We start from the raw sequence: 23,892 nt of genomic DNA on the forward strand, positions 1-23,892 counted from the left end.
AATTTTAGTCCATCCACTATATATTGTTTCTCTACTTTTCTGATGCCTTTAAAAATAAGGTTTTTGTAATTTATTTGGCTTTTTCAAGTTATTACCAGAAGCATTGACCTGCAACTTCCTACTGCATCCTACCCATAAGCAGAAATTACAGTTATAAGTGATTTGAGTGATACGTATTCCACTTAGAAAATATCTAGCTAAAATTACTTTTTTGTCTTTGGCTCTCAGTTTTTTTCTTTTTGTGTTGTTGGTCCCTATTAGGGGAAAAAAAAGAAAGATTCCTCACCCTGTTTTAATTCATTAGTAAATGCAATGTTTACTCTCAGAGTGTAATTTGCTATTATGTGGCTTTTTCTTTTTTCTTAGAGTTCCTTTGTTAACAAAGACAATCATGGATCGCAAAGATTAGATTATATATTAATTCAGTACTTATTGTTGAGTATATTGTTTTGGGAAATTAATTATAACATTGATTTTCTTCCATGCATGTAGTTTCAGATGATAATGAGGACACTGATGGCGACGGTGTTCATGAAATAACAAGCCGAGATAGTCCAGTTTATCCCAAATGTTTGCTTGATGATGACCTTGTCCTGGGAGTTTACATTCACCGAACTGATCGACTTAAATCAGATTTTATGATTTCTCATCCGATGGTAAAAATTCATGTGGTTGATGAGAATACTGGTCAATATGTCAAGAAAGATGATAGGTAATTTTTTTATTGCACAGCCAACCTTTGAAATTGAAACTGTCTATTAAAGTCCTCTTTACTGCCATTGACAATCAATGAGAATAGAGCTGTTGATTTGTATTAGAAAATAGTTTACTAGTTTCAGGTGTTCATCAACCATTGATATGTTTTTCAGAAGAAATGGAGAATATCTGTTAATTCAGTAATTCACTTTATTTTTATTTTTATTTTTTTAATTTTTAATGTTTTTGTCTTCTTAGGGCTATACCCACAGCGTATGGAAGTTCCCAGGCTAGGGGCAAATCAGAGCTGCTGCTGCAGGCCTATGCCACAGCTGCAGCAACACCAGATTTGAGCCTCCTCTGCAACTTCCACCACAGCTCACACCAATGCCAGATCCTTAACCCATTGAGCGGGACCAGGGATCAAACCCGAGTCCTCGTGGGTACTAGTCGGGTTCTTTACCGCTGAGTCACAAAGGGAACTCCTTCAGTAATTCATGGTAAGTGGAGGGGATTTGAAAAAGTTTCTACCAAGCTTAATGACTAATGCATGACATTTAAAATGCATTGTAAATCATGTTGTGCTCTAAATGTTTTATTTTTCTTTTGAAATTAATGTTATCTGTGCCTCTAGTGAGGCAAATGACTTGAATTTAATGAATTTAATTTTTTCCTAATATTAATGCTATAACTAATACGTGCTTGAAGGCCCAAATGAAATGTGTAATAAAATAAATGTACTGGAATTCAAAAAAAATATTTGCTTGGAAAAGATGGCAGGGATGGGAAACATGAAGATTATAAAAAGGTTATTCACTTATTCATTTGGGAGCATACAAAGAAAATATGACACTTTGAAGTACTTACAATCTTGTTCTCATTTTGTTATTTAAATCTATTGTACTCATTTATCACAAACTTATTTAAGATTCTGAAGCTGTTACTTTAGCTCTGTATGCCCAAGGTATACTCACTGAAATAATAAAATATTTCTGTGAAACTGATAGCTTGTAAATGCAAGATGGCAGTAAGATACTACCATTTTTAAGTCTCATAAAATTTATAATTTCTTAGACAAAATGAATTTTCATTGGGTATCAATGGCTACTTATTATTTCTGGTTACTTCACCTTGAATACTCTATTGTTATTTTTTTCTTGCTTTCTCAAAATTATAAGGAATTGTGCTAATGAAAATATCCTTTTTGAACAGTGAACGGCCAGTTTCATCTTACTATGAAAAAGAGAGTGTGGATTATATTCTTCCTATTATGACCCAGCCATATGATTTTAAACAGTTAAAATCAAGACTTCCAGAGTGGGAAGAACAAATTATATTTAATGAAAACTTTCCTTATTTGCTTCGAGATTTTGATGAGAGCCCTAAAGTCATCCTGTTCTTTGAGGTATGAATTTAACAGAGCAATTTAAACTAAATTTTAGTTACTATTTTAATAGCACAAATATAAGCTATTATTTTAGTACATCAGTAATACAATGAAGTAGTGTGAGAATTTCATCACTAGGAGTAGTGTGTTTGTAGTGTGCTATGGAGATACAATCAATAGTATATTTGCATTTACCTAGTGCAAGTAGTTAACCATTTGATTTACTCTGTATTATTTAATTTTTACAACAGTACCCTATTAACTGAAGTGATTAATCTATGTCTAAGCAATCTTCCATTCTTAACCCTTTTCACAAAGTGTAAATTCATTTAACTGTATTAGACTTCCTAAGAGTTTGTATACAACTAGAAGACATAAAGGTGAAAATACATAGATCATTTGACCAATACAATGTATTATGTAACCAAAATGAAGCAGAACTTAGATGTGAAGGGTTATTGGAGGGTCAGAGCAGTCAGAGAAAGCTTTATGGAATATAAAGCCTTTGAGCTGACTTTTTTTTAAAGATTAAATTTATTTGAACCTCCACAAAAAAGAGAGAAAAAACTCGTTCTCCTATTTCTCTCAACCCCCAACCCCTGCCGCTAGCAACCACCAATCTGTTCTTATATCTACGATGGTTAGTTTTCTTAGATTCCACGTATGAGACAGTATTTGTCTTTCTCTGACTTATTTCACTTAGCATAACGCCCTTCCATGTTGTCAAAATGGCAAGATTTCATTCTTTTTTGTAGCTTGATAATATTCAATTGTATGTATACACCACAATTCTTTTATCCATTCATCTGTCAATGGACACAAATTATTTCCATATCTTGGCTATTGTAAATAATGCTGCAGTGAACAATTGCTACAAACAACTCATTTTTGCATTAGTGCTTTTGGTTTTTTTGGGTAAATACCCCAAAGTGAAATTGTTGGATCATATGTTAGTTTTACTCTTTTGAGAACCTCCGTATTGTTTTCCACAGTGGCCTCACCAATTTATATCCCTACCAGCTGTGCACAGGGGTTCCCCTTTCACCAGGTCCTCACCACCACTGGTTGTTTCCAGTCTTTTTGATGAAAGCCATTCTGACAGATGTGAGGTGATATCCAATTGTGGTTTTGATGTGCATCTTATGGTTAATGGTGTAGAGCATCTTTTCCTGTGCATGTTGGCCATCTGTGTATCTTCTTTAGAAAAATGTCTCTTCAGATCTTCTGCCTAGTTTTTAATCAGATTTTTTTTTTTGCTGTTGAATTATATGAGTTTTTAATAAAGTTTAGATATGAGCTACCTTGTTACTCTTCATTTTTTACCCAAAGGAAATCAAGGTTCAGAGTATAGAGTGATTACCCCAAAGTTATTCTGTTTAAATGAAGGTAATTGGTATTTAAAGATACTTTAAACTTACAATAGCACATTTCTCTTATCTATTTCATGTTATCTCTCCATAAGCAAAGGAAAGTAGAGAAAACCTCTTCTCCAGTTTAAGCAAGAGAGGATTTTAGCCTGGGAAAAGCAAGGCATGGCCAGAGACAGTAATTGATTTTCTAGAGTTACTTGTTTTTATGATCCTTAACTTTCAGATGATCTATGTGTGTTTATGGTATGAGTAGTCCATCGTCTACATCTGTGATTCTGTTGTATGATTTGCAAAAGCCATGCTTTAAAAAAAAAAAAAAGTGTTTTTTTTTTTTCTCTTTTAGGGCCACACTCACAACATATGGAGGTTCCCAGGCTAGGGATCGACTCAGAGCCACAGCTGCCAGCCTACACCACAACTCTTGGCAACATGGGATCCGAGCTGTGTCTGCGACCTACACCACAGCTGTCAGCAATTCTGGATCCCTGACCCACTGAGCAAGGCCAGGGATCAAACCCGCATCCTCATGGGTACTAGTTGGATTCATTTCTGCTGTGCCACAATGGGAACTCCCCAAACATGATATATGTGTTATACCAAGGTACTGTTTCTTTGTCATAGAAATTTGTCTTTTGTTATCATAATGTTCTTTTATATTCATTTTAGCAATATTACTAAATTTCAAGAAAGCTAGATTGTGGGATTATAAATACTTTTGGTTGCTTCTTAAGTTTTTGTCTGCAAAGCTAATTTTTGATTTCAACCTTTTTTTAGGGGCTTATTGAGGACAATTTGATAATATCCATCAGAAATCCTTAAATTATTATCCTATTTTTAGGTATTTCTCCTAAGAGAAGAATGACAAGTACACAAATATGTGTGTTTAGGGATATTTGTTTAAGCACTGTTTATAATAGCAGAACTTTTAAGGAAACAGATCTCTTTAGTCAGGAAGTGGTTTGGTTAAGTAAATTATGGTTTTTATTAATGTTATGATGTTTATAATGCAGAAGAATACTAGACAGCCGTTAACATGATGGTGTACATATGTATATATTGACTGGAAGAGCCATCCACTACATATTGCATGAAAATAGTTTGCGAAAAGCATTGTATTTGGAGTAACACACAATATTAAGGAATACAGCAAAAATTTAGCTACCTATAAACTAGATATTAATGTTGATCATCTCCGTGACTGGATTATAAGTTCTTTTTACTTTGTTATATATTTTTCTTTTACTCTTAGTGTTTATTTCACTAAAAATATATTACATCTGAAGACAAGTTTAAGTATACAAACAAGAGGGATAAATATAGTCCATGGGATTTTTTTAGCAGTCTTCTATGAAGATTTGTTATCTCAGCTGAGCTTTTGATAAGCACCAATAAGTTCAAAGTGGTCTCTGACAAGTACCTAGAATATATGCAGTCTCTGTGGCATATTGTTTGCAAATCCATGTGCTTTAACATTCAGACTGGATGGCAATATGAAAGAAATGCTCTTGAGAAGCCTAACGGCAACATATATCCAAAGAGAAAATACTGGACTCGAGGAAGGTGGTCCAAGGAAGGGTCCATAGATAAAACCATGAGTGCTTTAAAGAAGCAGTCCTTGGAAATCCACTCTCAAGCATGAAAAAAATGCATAAAGCGTAAGAATTCTATGCCTGGTGTCTTTGTGCCTAGACTCTATTTGTGGTAGTTAATACTTTGTCTTGGATTTTAAATAAATCTCAGGATTTATTAAGAAAGATGAAGTGATCAAAAAATGGGCCTCACATACTGGATGAATTAATTTAAAAGTGAGTGAAGTGAGATAAAAATGTTTTTCCTCTAAGGGAAGATTTTTTTAACTTGAATAAAATATTACTAGAAACTATTACATTTTAGGTAGCCTAGTATTCTGTGAAGTAATTTTTTATGCTTATTTACAGATTCTTGATTTCTTAAGCATGGATGAAATTAGGAATAACTCTGAAGTTCGAAACCAGGAATGCGGCTTCCGGAAGATCGCCTGGGCATTTCTCAAGGTATGCTTTTCATCTGTTCTAAAAACTTTTAAAATAAGCTTCAGATATGATTGGCTACTCTTTCCCAAGTCTATTTGGTTTCATATAAGGAGTTATGATAAGGTGAGATTGCGGTGGTAAAGAATTATTGATTCAAGCTCAGGTGGTACTCATTCAGATCCTTAAAGATTTTTTTTGAGTGCCTAGGGTATGCCAGGTACTTTCTGGCTCTAAGGATCCAGCATTGGAAAAGATACACACAGCCCTGCCATCATTTATTCAACTCAACAGAAATTTCCTAAACTGTTTTTATGTGCCAGCCACTGTTCTAGTCAGTGAGCAAAGATAAACTCTTTAACCTCAAGGACTTCACATTCTAGAAGAAAAACAGACATAAAATGATGGATTGTACAGTTGATCATTTATTACAGTTTTTCCAAATACTATCAAGAGGAATGAGGTGGATGGTGAAATCATCCTTCAGGGTCAGGAAAAGGTTTCTTACAGAAGAGACATTGAACCTGAGCATTAGCTGGATGGTAGTAGTGGAGAGGAGAGAGTTCTGGGTAGAGGGTACAGTTTATGCAAAGACCTGGATGTCGGAAGGAGCATGGAATGCCAGGGTAACCAAAAGAAGGCCCTTGAGATTAGAGGACAGAGCCCGAGGGGGAAATAGTGCCTGAAGAGCTTTCTGAGGTGACAGGGTCTTAATTATACAAGGTCTTTGAGCCATTATAGCAACAGGGAACCACTACAGAGTTTTACAGAGTAATGGGAAGCCATTATATGATTTTAAACAAAAGGATAAAATAATCATTTATTTTTTTAGAAAGCTTACTTTGCTAGGTGGGGAATGGATTGAATGTTTATATTGGAAATCAAGGTAGAATGCAGTCATCTAGATATAAAATGATGGTGTCTTTGACTAGGATGTGTCAGCAGAGATGAAAGAAGTGGATAGACTAATGTTTTAATTTCATATTTTGTTATTTATTGTACCCTTTATTTCAGTTTAAACATAACTCTGAGTTATGAAAGTCTGAGTAATTAACTTGTTTTGTGTTATAAAACTTTTCCATGTGAGCATCCATCCATTCAACAAATACTAAGTGTCTATGAAATGCCAGGTGCTCTGCTAAGTATAGGGCATTCACAGATAAGTTAGACGTTGTTCTTGCCCTCTAGTTGAGTTGCTATATAAACATATTACCTACATGATTGTGTGATTATACGCCACATCTGCTGTGAAAACCCAAATGAGGCACTTAATCCACCTTGGGGGTTATTTAGATAGAGGCCTTAGAAGAGGTGCAGTCTAATTGCTGAATGGCAGCCAGGTTGTGTGATGAGGGCGTAATTAATTCTAATGTGGTCTTAGGAATCATTTGGTCCATTGTACCTTCTAAAAACTCCCTTCTACAACTTGTTACACCTTCTTCTAGACCCCCTCTCAAACTAAATTTTTAAAGAAGCAAAAATAACGAAAAACAGTCACTGTCACATAGTAAACATTGCCATCTTGTGGCCTTACTAGAAACTGCTTTCATTCCTTTTATGCTGTGGTGTGTGCAGAACTGCACTTGGGAAGCAGTGTATACCACAGCATTTTAATCTATTAAGTGTCATGTGGATTTTTATTTATCCGTTTTATACCACTGGTGTAAATGGAAATCAGAAATCAAGGGTATGTTATTCTTTGTGCTTCCTCTATTGTAAACTTACATCTCTCTTTGGTTAAGCTTTTCAAGTCACCGGTTACTCTTTTTGGACAATTTATTGAGCATATTTTAGTCATTATTTTACCAGATCTCTCTACATTTAATGTAGCACTCTTGAAACTCTCTGTTCCATAATAGCATTTGCTTCCTACATATTAATGGCACATAGAAAGTGCTCTGTGAATATCCACCGAGGAAATTAATAAATGTATAGAAACAGTGACTGGGAAAGATCTGTCTTTGAGAAAGGGCATGAATCCAATTAAAATGCAGATTTTTAATAGCTATAGCATTGGTTTCAGAAATGGCCTAGATAATTGGGAAATTTTTATAGTGGTCCACATGAACCCCAAAGGACCTTTGTCCAGCTGTAAATGAAACTTTATCCTAATTTTCGGGTAGGGGCACTTTCAATTCTTTCAGCACATATATGACTATTCTTTTAAACTAAAAAATAATATTTATTCAAATTCCACATTATATATTTTGTAACCACAGTGGCATGATCTTGGCTGGATCTTAGTTGTTTGTTTATTCATGCTAAGCACGATACTAGCATAAACTAAATTGCCTGGTGAATATTGAAACAACTTATGGAAAGTACAATTTTGGATCTAGGGAATCAATATCTTCTAAAAATGATACTACTTTTTAAGTAAAATTAAATATAATTTAAAATTAATTTCCACAGTTGCACTAGCCAGACTTTAAGTGCTCAAAAGCCATATGTGACTGGTGGATACTGTATTGGATGTACAAATAGAGAGTGTGCCATCATCACAAAAGCTTCTGTTAGACAGCAATGCCTTAGAATCTTTCTTGACTCTTCCCAGCTTAACGTCCCAAGTTGCAGGAGTCAGTAACAGTTATTAAACATGTTCCCTGTACTCAGTACCTACTTTTCTAGTTTGTCACCTTCATATTCTGCCTGAACTGCTGCAGAAGCTCCCAGCTGTCACTACTAATTTATGAAGGACCCAAAGGTTAGTAAAGGTATTTTCTATTCAAGTGAAAGAGGACCTATTTTGAGCTGATGAGATTATTTTTCTTATGAGTCTTCAGATATTTAGCTTAAACATAAGTTGTCTTATTTAATAGTTTTTTAAATTGAATGGACCTTTTTAAAAAGGAAGACTGAAATTTTTTTTTCAAATGAGTTTATCTGAGTTATTTTTTTGAAATAATTTTGACTTTTCAAAAACTGAAATATGCAAGTTTACCATTGATAATACTAATGCTGAACAGACAGAAAACTTGTGTTTAAATAATATGCATTTTATTTATTTTTGTTTATTTATTTTGCTTTTTAAGGCTGCACCCATGGCACATGGAAGTTCCCAGGCCAGGTGTCACATTGGAGCTATGGCTACTGGCCTGCACCACAGCCACAGCAACACAGGATCCGAGCCATGTTTGCGACCTATACCACAGCTCACGGCAATGCCAGATCCCTGACCCAGGGCCAGGAATCGAACCCACATCCTCATGGACACTAGTCAGATTTGTTTCCACCGCTCCACAATGGAAACTCCTTGTATTTTAATTTTTGTCATTATTATTTCAAACTAATGTGTATTGATCACCTCCTTTCTGCAAAGTAACACCCGCCACAGTAATGAAAATGCTTTACCAACAGTATGAATTTGTACAGGGGAAATGACAGCCATCAGGAAGATATTTTAAAAGTCAATTGGATTACCCTAGCAAAATGACCTGGAACTGAGCTTCACCAGCCGTGTCAGTGTTCTTTCCTTCACTTAGCAAATCTAAGAAATTTCAGCAGCCCATACGAATTTTTTAAAATGAGTTTTTGACTATATACTGTTGTTTTATTGGACGTCTTTTCAGTGAAGGTAATGTTTCATTTGAATTCCTGTTTTAAGCTTCTAGGAGCCAATGGAAATGTAAACATCAATTCAAAACTTCGCCTGCAGCTGTATTACCCACCTACTAAGCCTCGATCTCAGTCAAATGTTGTTGAGGTTTTTGAGTGGTGGTCCAAATGTCCAAGAAATCGTTACCCATCAACATTGTATGTAACTGTAAGAGGACTGAAAGTTCCAGAATGTGTAAGTTAATAGCACTGCAAAAATATATCTTCTGTTGTTAAGACTAAATGGTGACATGTTTCTGTTTCTAAAATACAAAAATCAGAATTATTAAAAATATATCTAGAATTATTTTAATAGACTTTTAAAATGGAAAGGTACCTTCAGAGACTATGTATTGAGCCTGTAATAGCTGGTATTTAAAACATAATTAAATAAATTTTAAGTACTAAATGTAGATTTCAGTTTTAGGAAAAAATGTTATTTTAAATAATACTGTTTTTTAAAAATTAAAGGTAAAAGAATGCTTTAAAGCTGGAATTAACAAATATTTTTCATAAAGTATCAGACAGTAAATATTTTAGGTTTTGTAGGCTATACCATCTCAGTTGCACCTGCTCAACCTTACCTTTGTAACGTGAAAGTAGCTACATAGACATATGTAGGTGATAACTAAACAAATGGATTTAAATGTGTTCAGATAAAACTCAATTTACAAAAACACAATTACGCTACCTTTGGCCCAGATCCATTAATTACAGGCACATTTTAAAAAATATTATTCAAATAATCAATAAGTAATAGTTCTACCTCTGTTTAGTTTAAAATTATGAATAACTTAGCAAAGCATTTGTCCTAAAATAAATTGAAACTTTTGCTCTTGTCTTATTGCTATAAGGCATTTAAGGTCAGTTGCATATTCAGTGGTTGATATTATAAACTGTGACCACAGGATTGGTTTGCATTGGTTTGAGCAGAGTTAAATCTGATTTAAGAAATGGAGGGTTCTTTATGTTACTAATTTTGTGATTACTAACGTTACTAATGTTTTGTGATTACTGTGTTACTAGTTTTAAGCCAGAGACTACCACACTACAGTGTCAGAGCCATAACATAACATCTGGTAGGTACTGATGAAGAGATGGAAACAAAGGGACAGAGTTATTAAAACCATTTCATGTAGCTATTGGAGTTCTATTTTGTCCCTTCCCACTTTTAAGCCTTTTGGTTCTGGATTATAATTTCAAGCATCCTTCATTTTATTTAGAAAGGTGTGCAAAGAGAAGTAGAATTTTTCTGGATTACATTTTTTTTTTCTTTTAGGGCTGCACCTGCAATATATGGAGGTTCCCAGGCTAGGGGTCTAACTGGAGCTACAACTGCCAGCCTACGCCACAGCCACAGCAATGCCAGATACGAGCTGCCTCTGCGACCTACACCACAGCTCATGGCCAGATCCTTAACCCACTGAGAGAGGCCAGGGATCAAACCCGCAACCTCATGTTTCCTAGTCAGATTCATTTGCACTGTACCACGACGAGAACTCCTGGATTACATTTTAAAAACATTTCCATATGATATTGTTTGTTTTCAGTATTTTAAAGCCCATGTGTTCTAGAAAAGAAAATATCAACATCATATATATTTAAATATTAAAAGGATGTATTTTCTCATTTTCTATACATACTTAGATAAAGCCATCTTACCGTTCTATGATGGCTCTTCAGGAAGAAAAACCAGTGTATTGTGAACGACACCATGAGCCAAGTTCAGTAGACACAGAACCTGGATTAGAAGATTCGAAGGAAGTGGTGAAGTGGAAACGACTGCCTGGGCAGGTGAGGTGTTCGCTAAATGACACTGGATTTATTTAGATATTTACTTATTTACCTTAAAAACTCTAACAGCCCCTAGGGGAAATAGCTCACTATTTAAAACTCATATTATCCTTGTTTTTAACCATAATCTTGTCTTAATTCACTTGATAAATAATAATAGGTTGCCTATTGTGTGCATAAAGTCACTATCATAAGTTCTTTGGGGACCTGGGGAGTTTGACTAGTTTGCCAGAACTGCCTTAAAAAATATCATAGACTGGGTGGCTTACACAACAGACATGTTTTTTTTTTTTTCTTCGTTCTGGAGGCTGGAAGTCCCAAGATTAAGGTTTGGCAGGGTTAGTTTACTCTGAGGGCTTTCTCCTTTCCTGGCAGGTAGCTGGCATCTTGCTGCCTCTTCTTGGTCCTTCCTCTGCATGTGCTTCTGTGGTGTCTCCTCCTCTTCTTAGGACACGAGTCTTATTAGGTTAGGGCTCTACCCTAGCAATCACATTTTGACTTAATCAGCTCTTTGAAGACCTTATATCCAAATATTGTGACATTCTGAAGTGCTGAGGTTAGGGCTTCAGCATATGAATTTTGGGAGACACAGTTTAGCCCATAAATCCACAGAGTATGGATTTATGAAATTTTTTATAGCCCCCGGCTCCCTCCTGAATCACATTTTTTTTGATAGATAGTTACTTGTGTATTCTTTTACTGCAAGCTGAGCGATATTTAAACTTTTACTAAAGTGTTCTTACGTAGTTGGCCGTGGTAAGAAGCATTACTGCTACAGTTTTGTAAATCTTTTACATGTTTCCATAAAGAGTGGTGTAGTTCATTTTATACACTCAGGATATACCTAAGAATGACTATTTTCCTAGACCTTTTCACTTTCTGTGTTTTGTATCATATCTTTTTTATTTTTTTATAGTGATTTTTATTTTTTCCATTATAGTTGGTTTACAGTGTTCTGTCCATTTTCTACTGTACAGCAAGGCGACCCAGTCACACATGCATGTAAACATCCTTTTTTCTCACATTATCATGCTCCATCATAAGTGACTAGACATAGTTCCCAGTGCTATACGGCAGGATCTATTGCTTATCCATTCCAAAGGCAATAGTTTGCAGCTATTAATCCCAGATTCCCAGTCCACCCCGGTCCTTCCCCCTCCCCCTTGGCAACCACAAGCCTGTTCTCATATTTGACTTTCTTTTTGAGGCCAACTTTACAGATACTTCCTAAAGTCATTTTTAAATACATCAAACCTAGTAATGTAGAGAGAATAACATACAGTGCCCTTGAGGACCCTTCGCATCAGTTGCATTCTTTTTTTGTGACGATACAAAAAAGCAGTTTTAGAGTATCAGATATTGAAATTTTCTATTCCTACTTTAGCTGATCAGTGCTGTTGGACATTAGTTATAAATTCACTTGATTTTATGGAGATCTGAAACTGTTCTCTGCTTTGAAAGTAATTTACTATGGTTTTCCGTCATTCTGCTTACTTGCTTTTCTCGTTTTATGCATCACAGTAAAGGAACTTTAAAAAAAACCTGGAAACTCCACTACTGCAGTAATTGAGATTAACAACTAACCTCTGGATTTTAACATTTCTTAATTCATATTCATATTCATAAAATGTATGTTTTTCAGGCTTGCCGTATCCCAAACAAGCACCTCTTCTCACTAAATGCAGGAGAGCGAGGATGTTTTTGTCTTGCTTTCTCCCACAACGGAAGGATATTAGCAGCAGCCTGTGCCAGCCGAGATGGATATCCAATTATTTGTGAGTGATAATTATATCTGTTTAATCTGATTGAACCTATATGGAAGATAATTTTTGTTTTTTAAAATTCATTGAAATCTTAATTGGAGCAGTTCACCAGTACTACTAAATTAAAATAAGTTTCTTCAAGTAAGGTAGCAGTTTTTAATAATAATTTTACACTTTTTTCTATACAATGTATATCCAGAAGTAGAAAGAGAATGATCAAATAAAGGATGACAAATTTATTTTTAAAACATTCAGGAGGGTTTTTAAAGCATTTTCAACTTTAAATATAGAAATTTGGCAACATAAAGAATTAATAAATCTCTTGGAAATTTTAGTCCAGATTTAGTTGGTTGATAGAAGTGATAATTTGATGATGAAAGGCCTCAAATTTGTTAGACACTAAGATAATAAATAGGCTCAGGAGTATCTAGATGAAGAATTCTCATTAAATAGGTCAACAGAGAAGCCTAAAATCCACTCCTTAATTGCCTTTAAAAAATAGAGGAAACTGGAGTTCCCGTTGTGGCTCAGTGGTTATGGAATCCGACTAGAAACTATGAGGTTGCGGGTTCAATCCCTGGCCTTGCACAGTGGGTTAAGGATCCAGCGTTGGTGTGAGCTGTGGTGTAGGTTGCAGACGCGGCTTGAGTCCTGCTGCGTTGCTGTGGCTCTGGCGTAGGCCAGTGGCTACAGCTCAAATTAGACCTCTAGCCTGGGAACCTCCATATGCCTCGGGTGTGGCCCTAGAAAAGACAGAAAAATCAAAGACAAAAAAATTGAGGAAACCATGTTAAAAAGAAGAGTAATTTCTGTAGCTTTAGAGATTTTTTTTAAAGTAGTCATTATCATACTGTTCTAGACTTGGGGCTTTAAGTACTTTCCCTTATTTCTTGCCTAGTAATGAAAACCAGCTCACCTCAGCAGGAAGTAACCAGCTCTTCATGGGCATCTGCCCCGAGCACTAGATCGTGTTGAATTTTCCTCAGCTTCACATAGTTTGTTATTCTTTGGCTGACTTTTTTTTCCCAGCAGGGACTAATAGCATCTATTAAAAATTATTTCTCTTCATGAAATAGTGTTCACTTCAAGACATGCAAAGTTATTTTGTGGTTTGATTGTGACTCTGCTTTTTTTAAAACTCACTAAAACCTATGCATTGGGTAAAAAAGATTCCTAGAAAACCTACTCCAGAATATTAATAGTGATTTCTTTCTTTTCACTGTGCACTGGACAGTGAAAGAATTCCTGTCATTTGATTTATATGTTTTTAACATTTCTGTGATAAATACGTGTTACTTTATGCTTTGAGAAAAACTTGTTCAAAATGCTTGAATGATTTACTGCTTAAATCTCAAAAAACAATCTTGGCTTTGATTGTTTGATTATGATGTGTCTGCTGTGAATTCATTTAGCTTGTACGATATGTAGATCAGTGTTTTCCGCACATTTTGGAAGTTTTTCATCTTTATTTCTTCAAACATTCTTTCTGCCACCTTCTATTTCTTGTCTTCTGTGACTCCCATCATTTCTTTATATTGCTACACTTGATGTCCCAGAGGTCTCCACCCCTTTATTCATTTTTTTTTTTCTTTCTGCCCTTCTGACTGTAAAGCTCAATTGACCTGTCTTTAAGGTGTTGTTTTTTTTTTTTTTTTTGGCTATATCCACAGTATCTGGAAGTTCCTGAGTCAGGGATCAAACCTATGCTACAGCAGTGACAATGTCAGGTCCTTAACCCACTGTTCCACAAGAAAACTCCACCTGTCTTCAAGTTTATTGATTATTCTGACAGTTCAAATCTGCTGTTGAGGGCCTCTAGTAAACTGTTCGTTTTGGTTATTGCTTTTCAACTCTTAGAATTTCTTCTTAGTCTTTCTAAAATAATCTGTTAATTGGTAAGAAATCATTCTCACACCTTCATTCTTTAGATGTGGTTTTCTTTAGATCTTTGAACATATAGAAGAGTGGATTTAAAGTCTTTATCGAGGAAACCAAGGTCATGGACAGTTTCTATTGACTGCTTTTTTTTCCGGTGTGTGGCCATACTTTTCCTGTTTTGGTTTTTTTGTGTCTCTGTAATTTTGTGTTAAAAATGATGTTTAAAATATCACAAGAGGCAACTCTGGAAATCAGATTCTTCCCCTTACCCTGCTCTATCCACTTACCTGGGATTTATTGTTGTTGATTGTATAGTGACTTTCCTGAACTAATTCTGTAGTCTTTATTCTTTGTCAGGTGTTGCCCCTGAAGTCTCTGCTTGGTTAGCTTAGCCATCAGCTAATGGTTAGAGGGATTTTCAAATGTCTCGAGTAAACAGGTCTTTTGCCAAAGGACTCTGTGTGTGTGTATTGGGAGGCATTTTCAATGTTAAAGTGGGAGTTGACAGCTCTGCCTTAGCTTCACTTCCTGTTTGCACAGCGCCTCCTCGGGGCAGTCATAGTAAGAGATAGTGCTTTTCAGGTCTTTCTTTCGCATATATGCATACAAACTTTCCTGGTTGTTTGTCCTTCTAGATTCCCAGGAATACACTGAAGCTTGTCATAGTCCCCTATGAACATTTCATTCCTAGGTTTTCCTTTTAAGTTTTTTTGGTCAGCCTCTTCTTAGCCTCACCCAGTGACAGCTACACTACTGATTATCTCATGCACCCTAGGGTTAGGGATCTTCACACAGAGCATGCACAGAGCCAGGTCAAATAAAGCCAAGCTCTGAGGATGGAGCTTTTCAGGGGACCATCAAGCCATTTAACAGTGATAAGTCTTGGAAGGAGTTCCCCAATGGCACAGTAGGTTAAGGATCCAACTTTGTCACTGCAGTGGCTTGGCTTGCTGCTGTGGCACAGGTTTGATCCCTGGCCCAAGAACTTTTGCATGCTGCAGGTGCAGCCAAAAAGGAAAAAAAAAAAAGTTTTGGGGATGGGGCTTTGGAGATCTTCAGGCCTCTTCTGCCTCATCCCCTTATTGATAAGCTGCTGGTTTTCTTTGTAGTTTCAAGGCTATTGGTTTTTAAGGCTACTTTGGAGCTTGTGAGAGGGGAATGAGAAACAGACAAGTTAAAACACAACAAAGCTCAGTGTTCTTACAAAGATTTAGCTGTTTTTCTTGAATAAATACTCCTCAGATTGTTGCAAGGCTTTGTTTAACTTCCTGAGTTCTGAAAAAATTAATTTTGGCAACTTTTGCCAGTGTTCTCATTGCTTTTATAGGGAAGCATATTTTCTGAAAGTCCTTATTTTGCCGTCCTAGTTCTTATGTACTGCTTAGTTTTTTAGTTTTTTATTTTTTAAGATTTTTGTTTTTTCTATTATAGTTAATTTACTGTCAACTGCTTAGTATTTTAAAGAGCAGTTGGTTTTACCACTAGGTGGAAGTAGAGACTCGGAAACTTTGTGTTAGAAGATTTAATTGTGTGCATGACAGCAATACCACAATGCTCGGTTTATCAGATTAGATCTCTGTTAATTCCCTTACTGTGTCTATCATTTTTAGTATTAGAATTTTTTTCTGATAGCACAGCACAGTTTCTTATTGCTTTGAATAAATTTTGGTTGGAATTCGATTGATTTTTTTTCCTGATAAAATAACATCTTATTCATGAGAGCCCAAATTATAGAATCCTTGAAGTGAATTGTGACGTAAAAGTTATTTGATTAATAAATTGATTATCAAAGATTATCAGGAGAATTGCTGTGAAGAGATGAAGATAATCGCTAATTGTAGCATATTATAAAATTTGAGGTATTATGTTTAAATTAGGTGAAAAATTATTTTTACGTAGACTTTGATATTTTTTATACTGAAAATATCTTTGGTAATAATCTTAGAGCAGTGATTACAAATCATTATAAATTATGATTTTTTTTTATTGTTGGGTTAAGAATCCTCTGTCTGGAAACTTACTCATTTTTGAATATTTTCATTAGTATATGAAATTCCTTCTGGACGTTTCATGAGAGAATTATGTGGCCACCTCAATATCATTTATGATCTTTGCTGGTCAAACGATGACCGCTACATCCTTACCGCATCATCTGATGGCACTGCCAGGTTAGTATACTTGAGAGGTACTTAACGGTGTATGCTGTTTGCCCTCAAGGAAAGCCAAGAGAATGTAAATTTTAGAACTATTCACATGCTTTTTTATGTTTTGCTTATCAAGGGACTGTCATAAATATGTATCATACAGACTCACTGGTTAAATAGTGAAAACTTTTTTCTTGAAGATATTGTTATGTGTATTTCATTAATATATATTTCCAGTCCTCACTGACTTTAAATGATCACTGTGTATACTGTTTGATTAATACTTTGAGATGAGGTTATTAAATAATTGAGATTTTTCCTGGAATATAAACTCTTGGTCACAGGGATTCTGTCTTCACCATTAGCTGGATGCAGAGGCCAGGACACAGTGCTGCTCGATGTGCAGTGCAGGGTCACTAAATGAATGTGCACCTTATGTTCTAAGAGCTTAACAGATTGTCAGATATTTGCATTTTTCAGAATATCAGTCTTAAAATGATTTAACTCCTTCCAATTTAATAATACCATAGTAAAATACTCTAAAAGCTACTTTTTCAAGTTTCACTTATAGTTTTTTTAGTTAATTATTCTACCTAAGATGTTTTCTAAAAATATTGTTAGGGGGAGTTCCCATCGTGGCTCAGTGGTAATGAACCGGACTAGGACCCATGAGGATGCAGGTTTGATCCCTGGCCTTGCTCAGTGGGTTAAGGATCCAGCGTTGCCGTGAGCGGTGGTATAGGTCACAGATGCGGCTTGGATCCTGTGTTGCTGTGGCTGTGGGGTAGGGCGGTATAGGATGCCCAGATAGATGTCGTTTAATTTCCAAAAAATGTAGGTGGTTACACAGAAATATTACCACTACAGACTGTGAAACTGACACTGAGAGAGTGCGAGATCCATTCTAACTTTACTCGTATTTACGTCTGCTTCCTGCTCTTTTAACACCTGCTCTTTACAGACACTTCTAGTGTCTAGCTCCCTTCTTCTATGAATCAACTTTTTCAGTATAAAATGTGGAATTAAGATGTTACCATTACTATTTATGTTTAAATGAAAAAGATGGCAATTGGTGACAGCTGATTTCTAGTCATCTGGGAACCTGCTATTAATCCCTCATAACAATACCCTCTGTAACCCATCTGGCTTCTTGTTCTTTCAAGCATAAACCTTCTGTCAGATACCAGCCTTGCTAGAGAAAAATATATAACCTCAATAAGACCTGACTACGGATTTGAAAGTCTTAAAATCACCTGCACTCTCATCTCTGCTGAGCAGTCCTTTTGCTTCTCTTTTTTCCCATTATCTTTACTCATTCCTCTGGCAGGAGATCCAAACCTTACTGTGCTTCAAGTTTTTGGCACCAAAACAGTCTTCCCACTTTCATTGAATGACAACCTTCACTTTATAATGAAATTAAGCCACTCGTGAAATTCCTGTTTTTCCCTCTGGTTTCCTACCTAATATCCATAAATTTACCCATCTTTATCTCTGTGCATCTCTCTTAACAAAAAGCAAGAAGGTATGGCTCCATTCACCTTTAAGGCCAGTCTTTGACATCTGGTTTTTTTTTTTTTTTTTTTTTTTTGTCTTTTTAGGGCGACACCTTTAGCATATGGAGGTTCCCAGGCTAGGGGTTGAACTGGATCTGTAGCTGCTGGCCTCCACCACAGCCACAGCAACTCGGGATCTGAGCCACGTCTGCACCCTACACCACAGCTCAAGGCAATGCTCGATCCCTAACCCACTGAACGAGGCCAGAAATCAAACCTGCATTCTCATGGATGCTAGTCAGATTTGTTTCCACTGGGCGACGATGGGAACTCCTGATTGTGCTTTGAATCTCAGTCCTTTAATCAACAGTCTGTTACTTTTATTTCCTGCCTCTCTTGTCTCTTTAGTATCTTTCTCTATTGATTTTGTTCTCATTTTAGAAATATGCTCAGATCTCCTTACCTTAATTAAGCAAATCTTTTTCTCAACTCTTCCTGTTTTCTAGGCTATCATGTTACTTTTCTTTCTAGACCATCAAGAGCATGCTACACATTTTCTTTACTTCAGCTCAGTTTGGCTTTCGCTTCCACCATGCTGTGTAAACTTTCTTCAAGAAGTCTGCTGTTTCTTACTAATTTTCAGATCCACTGTATAGTTTTAGTCCTTATCCTGTTTTTGCCTTCACTGCAATATTTAATTATTGACCAGTCTTGAAATATTTTCATGTCATGGTTTTCATTGACAGCTTCTTCTGTTTTCTTTTTATCACTCCAGCCAATTCTCATTCTCTTTCTTTTGTTCCTTTTCTCCTGCCTATTCTTCGTAAACGCTTATCCCAGGAGCCTTTTTTCAGTGTCTTCTGTGGTTTGGTGTGCTTATCCTGGTCTCTCTCATCTTTCCTGACTTTGAATCTCACTTATACACTAATAACTTGTAACTCCTACCCTTTTTCCAAATTCAGCTTTCTATTACATGCTTCTGCTTGGGTTGCCAGTGGCACCTCAAATCCAAAACTGAAATCAGCAGATTTTGTTTTCCTTTTTTGGTCCTCATATTTGTCAGTGGCATCCTTTATCCACGCCGTCTCCCAGGCTGGGAACTCAGAGTGATACTCAACTCTTCTTTCCTTTCCACATCTAAGTTGTTCCAAAATGTGTCATATCTCCCTTCTAAAAGCTCACTGTCACATTCTTTCTATCCTCACTGGTGGTGCCTTAATTCAAGCCCTTGTTAGTTATCCTTTGGTTGAACCGTTGCTTCAAAGCTTTCCTAGTGTTCTGTCTCCAGCTCCTCCATCCCTCTTATCCTAAAATTATCTTTCTGAAACCATCATTCATAATGCCTTGATTTAAAAAATCTTTGATTGCCACTGCTCTTTGGAAATGTTCCAGTTCCAGTTGCCAGGTACTCTGCCTCGCCCACGCAGTCTTTGGCGATACCCTTGACATCTTATCTCTTTGACCTCTCCATGCCTTTTATCTTATTGACTCTCCCTCTGCTTACATGCCCTTCTCCCCTTCCTGCGCAACTCATTTACTTTACAAACATCTGAGTGCCTTTTGTAAGCCAGAGGGACTCATAGTCCTCATTTAAAATCAGCTCAGTTTTTACCATTTCTTGAAGTCACCTTGAATTTCCTGACACAACATATACTGTAATAAGGGGTACTTTTTTCTTTATGTAGCTTTGAAATTGATACGAATTTAGGACTCTATGTCATAAAAATATTATCATGAAGGATTAACTGAGCAAAGAGAGACACATTGTGGCTAGAACCAAAAGGCCAGTGAGGTTTTTGAAAGGTAAGGAATACTTATAATGAATTAGCCAAAGTCAAAAGGAAGAGAATCAGAGTTGTTAATGCTCGAAAGTGGCAGGAGGTTGGGTTTCTTCCCAGGTCTTCTCTCTTCCCTTCGGGTCACTGTCACATGTTACTGTTAGTATCTTCTGCGTAACTGTTTTCCCACCGGTTAGGTCTCTGCCAAATGGATTTAACCTAAATCTCCTTCCTTAGTTATCTCCAGTATAATTTGAGAAAAATGCAGATCAACAGCTCCTAATATAATCAGAAAGGCTTGTCCTTGTGGAATGGCTCCCAGATAGAACCATAATGTCCCCACTCCACTCTTGCTTCGCACACACTGTTTTAACTTTGGTATTTTTTCCCCTAATTGTAATAAATTTTGTGTGTTCATCTAGTCTTTACAAATTCATGAATTATTGTTCTTCTCTGTGATCAACTGATTTTTTTTACAAACCTGTTAATACAGTTCTTTTGATCTTTGATTCTACCATTGCTTGGGTGACTGATGCCACCATTGATAACAGTTCAGCTTTTATATAAATGAATAAATATTTATATATCATTTCATTTTTATTTTAAAATATCATGTCAGTTCTAATTATTTGGAGTGTTTTAAAAATGAAGTTGCTTCATTTCTTCCTGTTTTATAGTATTAGAGATAATGCTGCTAAGATTTATTAGGAGGCAACCAAAGTTTGTATCTTTTAGCATTCTTCTTTATAGTTCCTCCAAAGTAGTGATTTTATGCTTTTAATAAGTACTGTATTTCATGTTGCATATGTTCACTGAAAGTATTACTATGGTAAAAATGTTTATGCAGTGACACACGTGTTTTACTTTTACTTAAAAACATGTTCTTTCACTTCCTTCATTATGAGTTTGGATTCTTTGTAATTGAAGATCATATCCTGTATTTTAAGCAGCTGCTGAGAAAACTTAAAAGAATGTTATTCTTGAATAGCAACTTATTTTTTCTTTTATCAATCAATTTGAAAAGGACTTAATTTGCTTTAGTTCTTAGGCAGTAATTAAAAGTATGAACTATAAATCTCTATATTAAAAATTAATAAATTTTTCTAACTTAAATTTTTAAAAATCAGGTGCTTCACACTCAGAAAGTGCTGTTTATTCCTTGATTTTGCCTATTTTTACACATTAACTAGAAATGCAGAGTATCTAACATGACTGTAACCCTAAGGGTTTACTCTTGGCAAGACTGTAGCAGTGACAATACTGATTTCTTTATCATCACCCATTATTTAAAGGAAGAGATAATAAAAGTATTGAACGTAAGATGAGTGCTCAATGTAAGATAGACTTTTTTCTATAAAAAATATAATTATTTAATGTTATTTTACTCGAGTATTTATGTAGTAATTTCAGTATGGCTTCTAAGTGTTTGAGATCTTTATGTTCATTATTTAGGCTTATGAAATTACAAACATAAAGTTAATAGAGTATCCTGTTCTCTAAACCCCCAACTGTAAGCACTTTGCAAAAGCCATATACACAACCTAAATAGGGAATCATTGAATTTCTCCTTTGTTTATATTTTTCCAATATATTGTATTAAATGTAATATTTTACTAGTATTTAATCAATGTCAAAATAGATTTAAAAATACAGACATATACAAATAGAGTTTTTCATTTTGCAGTATAGAAATTAGTAGACAAATTAACTGTTGTGCTCCACAATAACTGTAAGAAGTAGATTTGTCAAAATGTAAAGACCTCCAATCATCAAATGATGTGATGACATTATTTTTATTGTTAGAAAATTTTATTTACCATTGTTTATTGTCACTTGCTTACTTATAAAGTCCATTGCCTATATTAGTTCTTAGAGAAATGTCTGCCTTTCAGAAGCAATATGTAACTTTTTCATCCTTTTCCAGGATATGGAAAAATGAAATAAACAATACAAATACTTTCAGAGTTTTACCTCATCCTTCTTTTGTTTACACGGCTAAATTCCATCCAGCTGTAAAAGAGCTGGTTGTTACAGGCTGCTATGATTCTGTGATACGTATATGGAAAGTCGATATGAAAGAGGATCCCGCCATATTGATCCGGCAGTTTGACACTCACAAGAGTTTTATCAACTCTCTCTGTTTTGATATGGAAGGTATGTCAGAGGTTAAATTCCAGTTGAAGGCTAATTATGTGAAGAATTTTTAATTTTTTTATTTCACTAGGATAGTAATTATTTAAGCTTGAGAGAGATTTTATGTGTTGAATGAAATCAAATGTGCATTTTTAAAATTTTTATTAGAGTGTGTTTGATTTACAGTGTTGTGTCAATTTCTTCTGTACAGCAGAGTGACCCAGTCATACATATATATTCTTTTTCTCATATTATCTTCCATTGTAGTCTGTCTCAAGGGACTGGATATAGTTCCCTGAGCTATGCAATAGGATTTCATTGCTTATCCATTCTAAATGTAATAGTTTGCATCTGCCAACCCCCAAACTCCCCATCCATCCCACTTCCTTCCCCCTCCCCCTTGGCAACCACAAGTCTGTTCTCTATGTCCTTGAGTCTGTTTCTGTTTTGTGGATAGGTTCATATAGATGCCACATATAAATGCATAGACCTGGGCATAGTTTTGGCACTGAGGGAGTTCTTTAGTAATTTTAAATTCAGTAAATTCCTAAACATTTAGATTCAACTAACCTTTGTTGTAACAACCAGTTTTTGAAATATATCCAAATCTTTGTTGTAACAACCAGTTTTTGAAATATATCCAAATTTTGAGATATATTTCATTGGATTGGTGTTATCCCCTTAGTACATTTTTTAAAGGGGGCCTTTTATGTTAAGGGATAAAAATGAAGAAGATAGAGGGGAAATCCCAAAAGAATATTGAAAAAATGTATTTTAAATGTAACAACGGGATTGTTTGTAAGTATAGAAATGTGTAGAAGGGGAATTTGCAACTATTTTAAAGGTTTAATCGTAGAATAGGAGTATTATAGATGGTGTTTTAAAGATGAAAAATATAGACTATTTTATCAGCTGAAAGAATAAAGAAATTCATTATATCTATTAACAACTTACCTTTTCCGTTATTCTGATACTAGGCATGTATAGCTATAAAATGGAATCTAGATCAAAATGTTAATACTGCTAATGTAGTCAGTCCACCCATATGGATGTTTGTAAGTTGGAACCCATTTGGGAAAGGTCAACCAAGGATAGAAAGGCATATGAAAACTCTGTCATAATAGAAGTGATGAAGAATTTCTTCAAATATTTGGCTAAGATGTGAAAAAAAGAGAAGTCAGTCTACGTTGCTCCAGTAGGTAGGTCCGGACAGGCTCAGAGCTGCAGAAGACAGATTTTCTTTGTGTGGAATTAGAAAGAACATTCTAACATACAGAGAAGGTCATCGGTTGAATAAGCTGCCTTTGTGTAAAATATTACATTCACAGTTGCTGAGCAACCATCTGTTCATACTGGTTTGTAAGATATTCCTGAGTGGGTATGAAGTTGAACCTGGTTAGTCTCTGAGGTCCCATTCGACTGTAAGATGGTTTGACTCTGAGGATTGATGTTAAGTTGGAACACTTGTTGTTTGTTATTTTCTTCATTCCTTGGTCATTTATTGAATTCCTACTGGGTCTCAGGCATTATGCTAACAGTATATATTAGAATACAAGGTTTTTCAAGGAATATGAAACACATTATATAAGTTAATAAAGGTGATCAATGCAGGTCATATTGGATAATTCAGGTAATTTGTTTGGCTTTGGAATTGAGCCATGTGCGCAAACACTGAGATGCTCATTTCTTTTTGTATTCAAATACAGTTAGGTGACAAAGGGAAATAAATCACCAAAAAATAACTCAAAAAGTGTGAAGAATTCACTTAAGGATAATTGGAATTTGATTGTCTGCATTTTTTGGCTTTTTATTTTTTTAACTGAAATACCTTTTAATAGCCTTCCAATTTTTTG

At 35.4% G+C, this 23,892-nt stretch overlaps 1 protein-coding gene across 21 annotated transcripts in view; it reads left to right on the top strand.

Annotated features, from left to right (window-relative positions):
* Positions 1–23,892, top strand: part of AHI1 (Abelson helper integration site 1) — a 190,875-nt gene that overhangs the window by 30,587 nt on the left and 136,396 nt on the right. For all 21 annotated transcript variants that reach the window (XR_007133516.1, XR_007133517.1, XR_007133515.1 and 18 more), the window contains 8 exons: positions 493–712; positions 1,909–2,101; positions 5,391–5,486; positions 9,067–9,252; positions 10,704–10,850; positions 12,493–12,625; positions 16,536–16,659; positions 21,831–22,060. Coding sequence is in view for 18 of the 21 variants with exons in the window: in XM_047770131.1 (XP_047626087.1) it covers positions 493–712; positions 1,909–2,101; positions 5,391–5,486; positions 9,067–9,252; positions 10,704–10,850; positions 12,493–12,625; positions 16,536–16,659; positions 21,831–22,060 (1,329 nt within the window). In the remaining 3 variants the exon portion in view is untranslated. The remainder of the gene's footprint in view (positions 1–492; positions 713–1,908; positions 2,102–5,390; positions 5,487–9,066; positions 9,253–10,703; positions 10,851–12,492; positions 12,626–16,535; positions 16,660–21,830; positions 22,061–23,892) is intronic.

This window comes from Phacochoerus africanus, chromosome 2, assembly GCF_016906955.1.
Source record: "Phacochoerus africanus isolate WHEZ1 chromosome 2, ROS_Pafr_v1, whole genome shotgun sequence".
In the NCBI taxonomy this organism is placed as follows: Eukaryota; Metazoa; Chordata; class Mammalia; order Artiodactyla; family Suidae; genus Phacochoerus; species Phacochoerus africanus.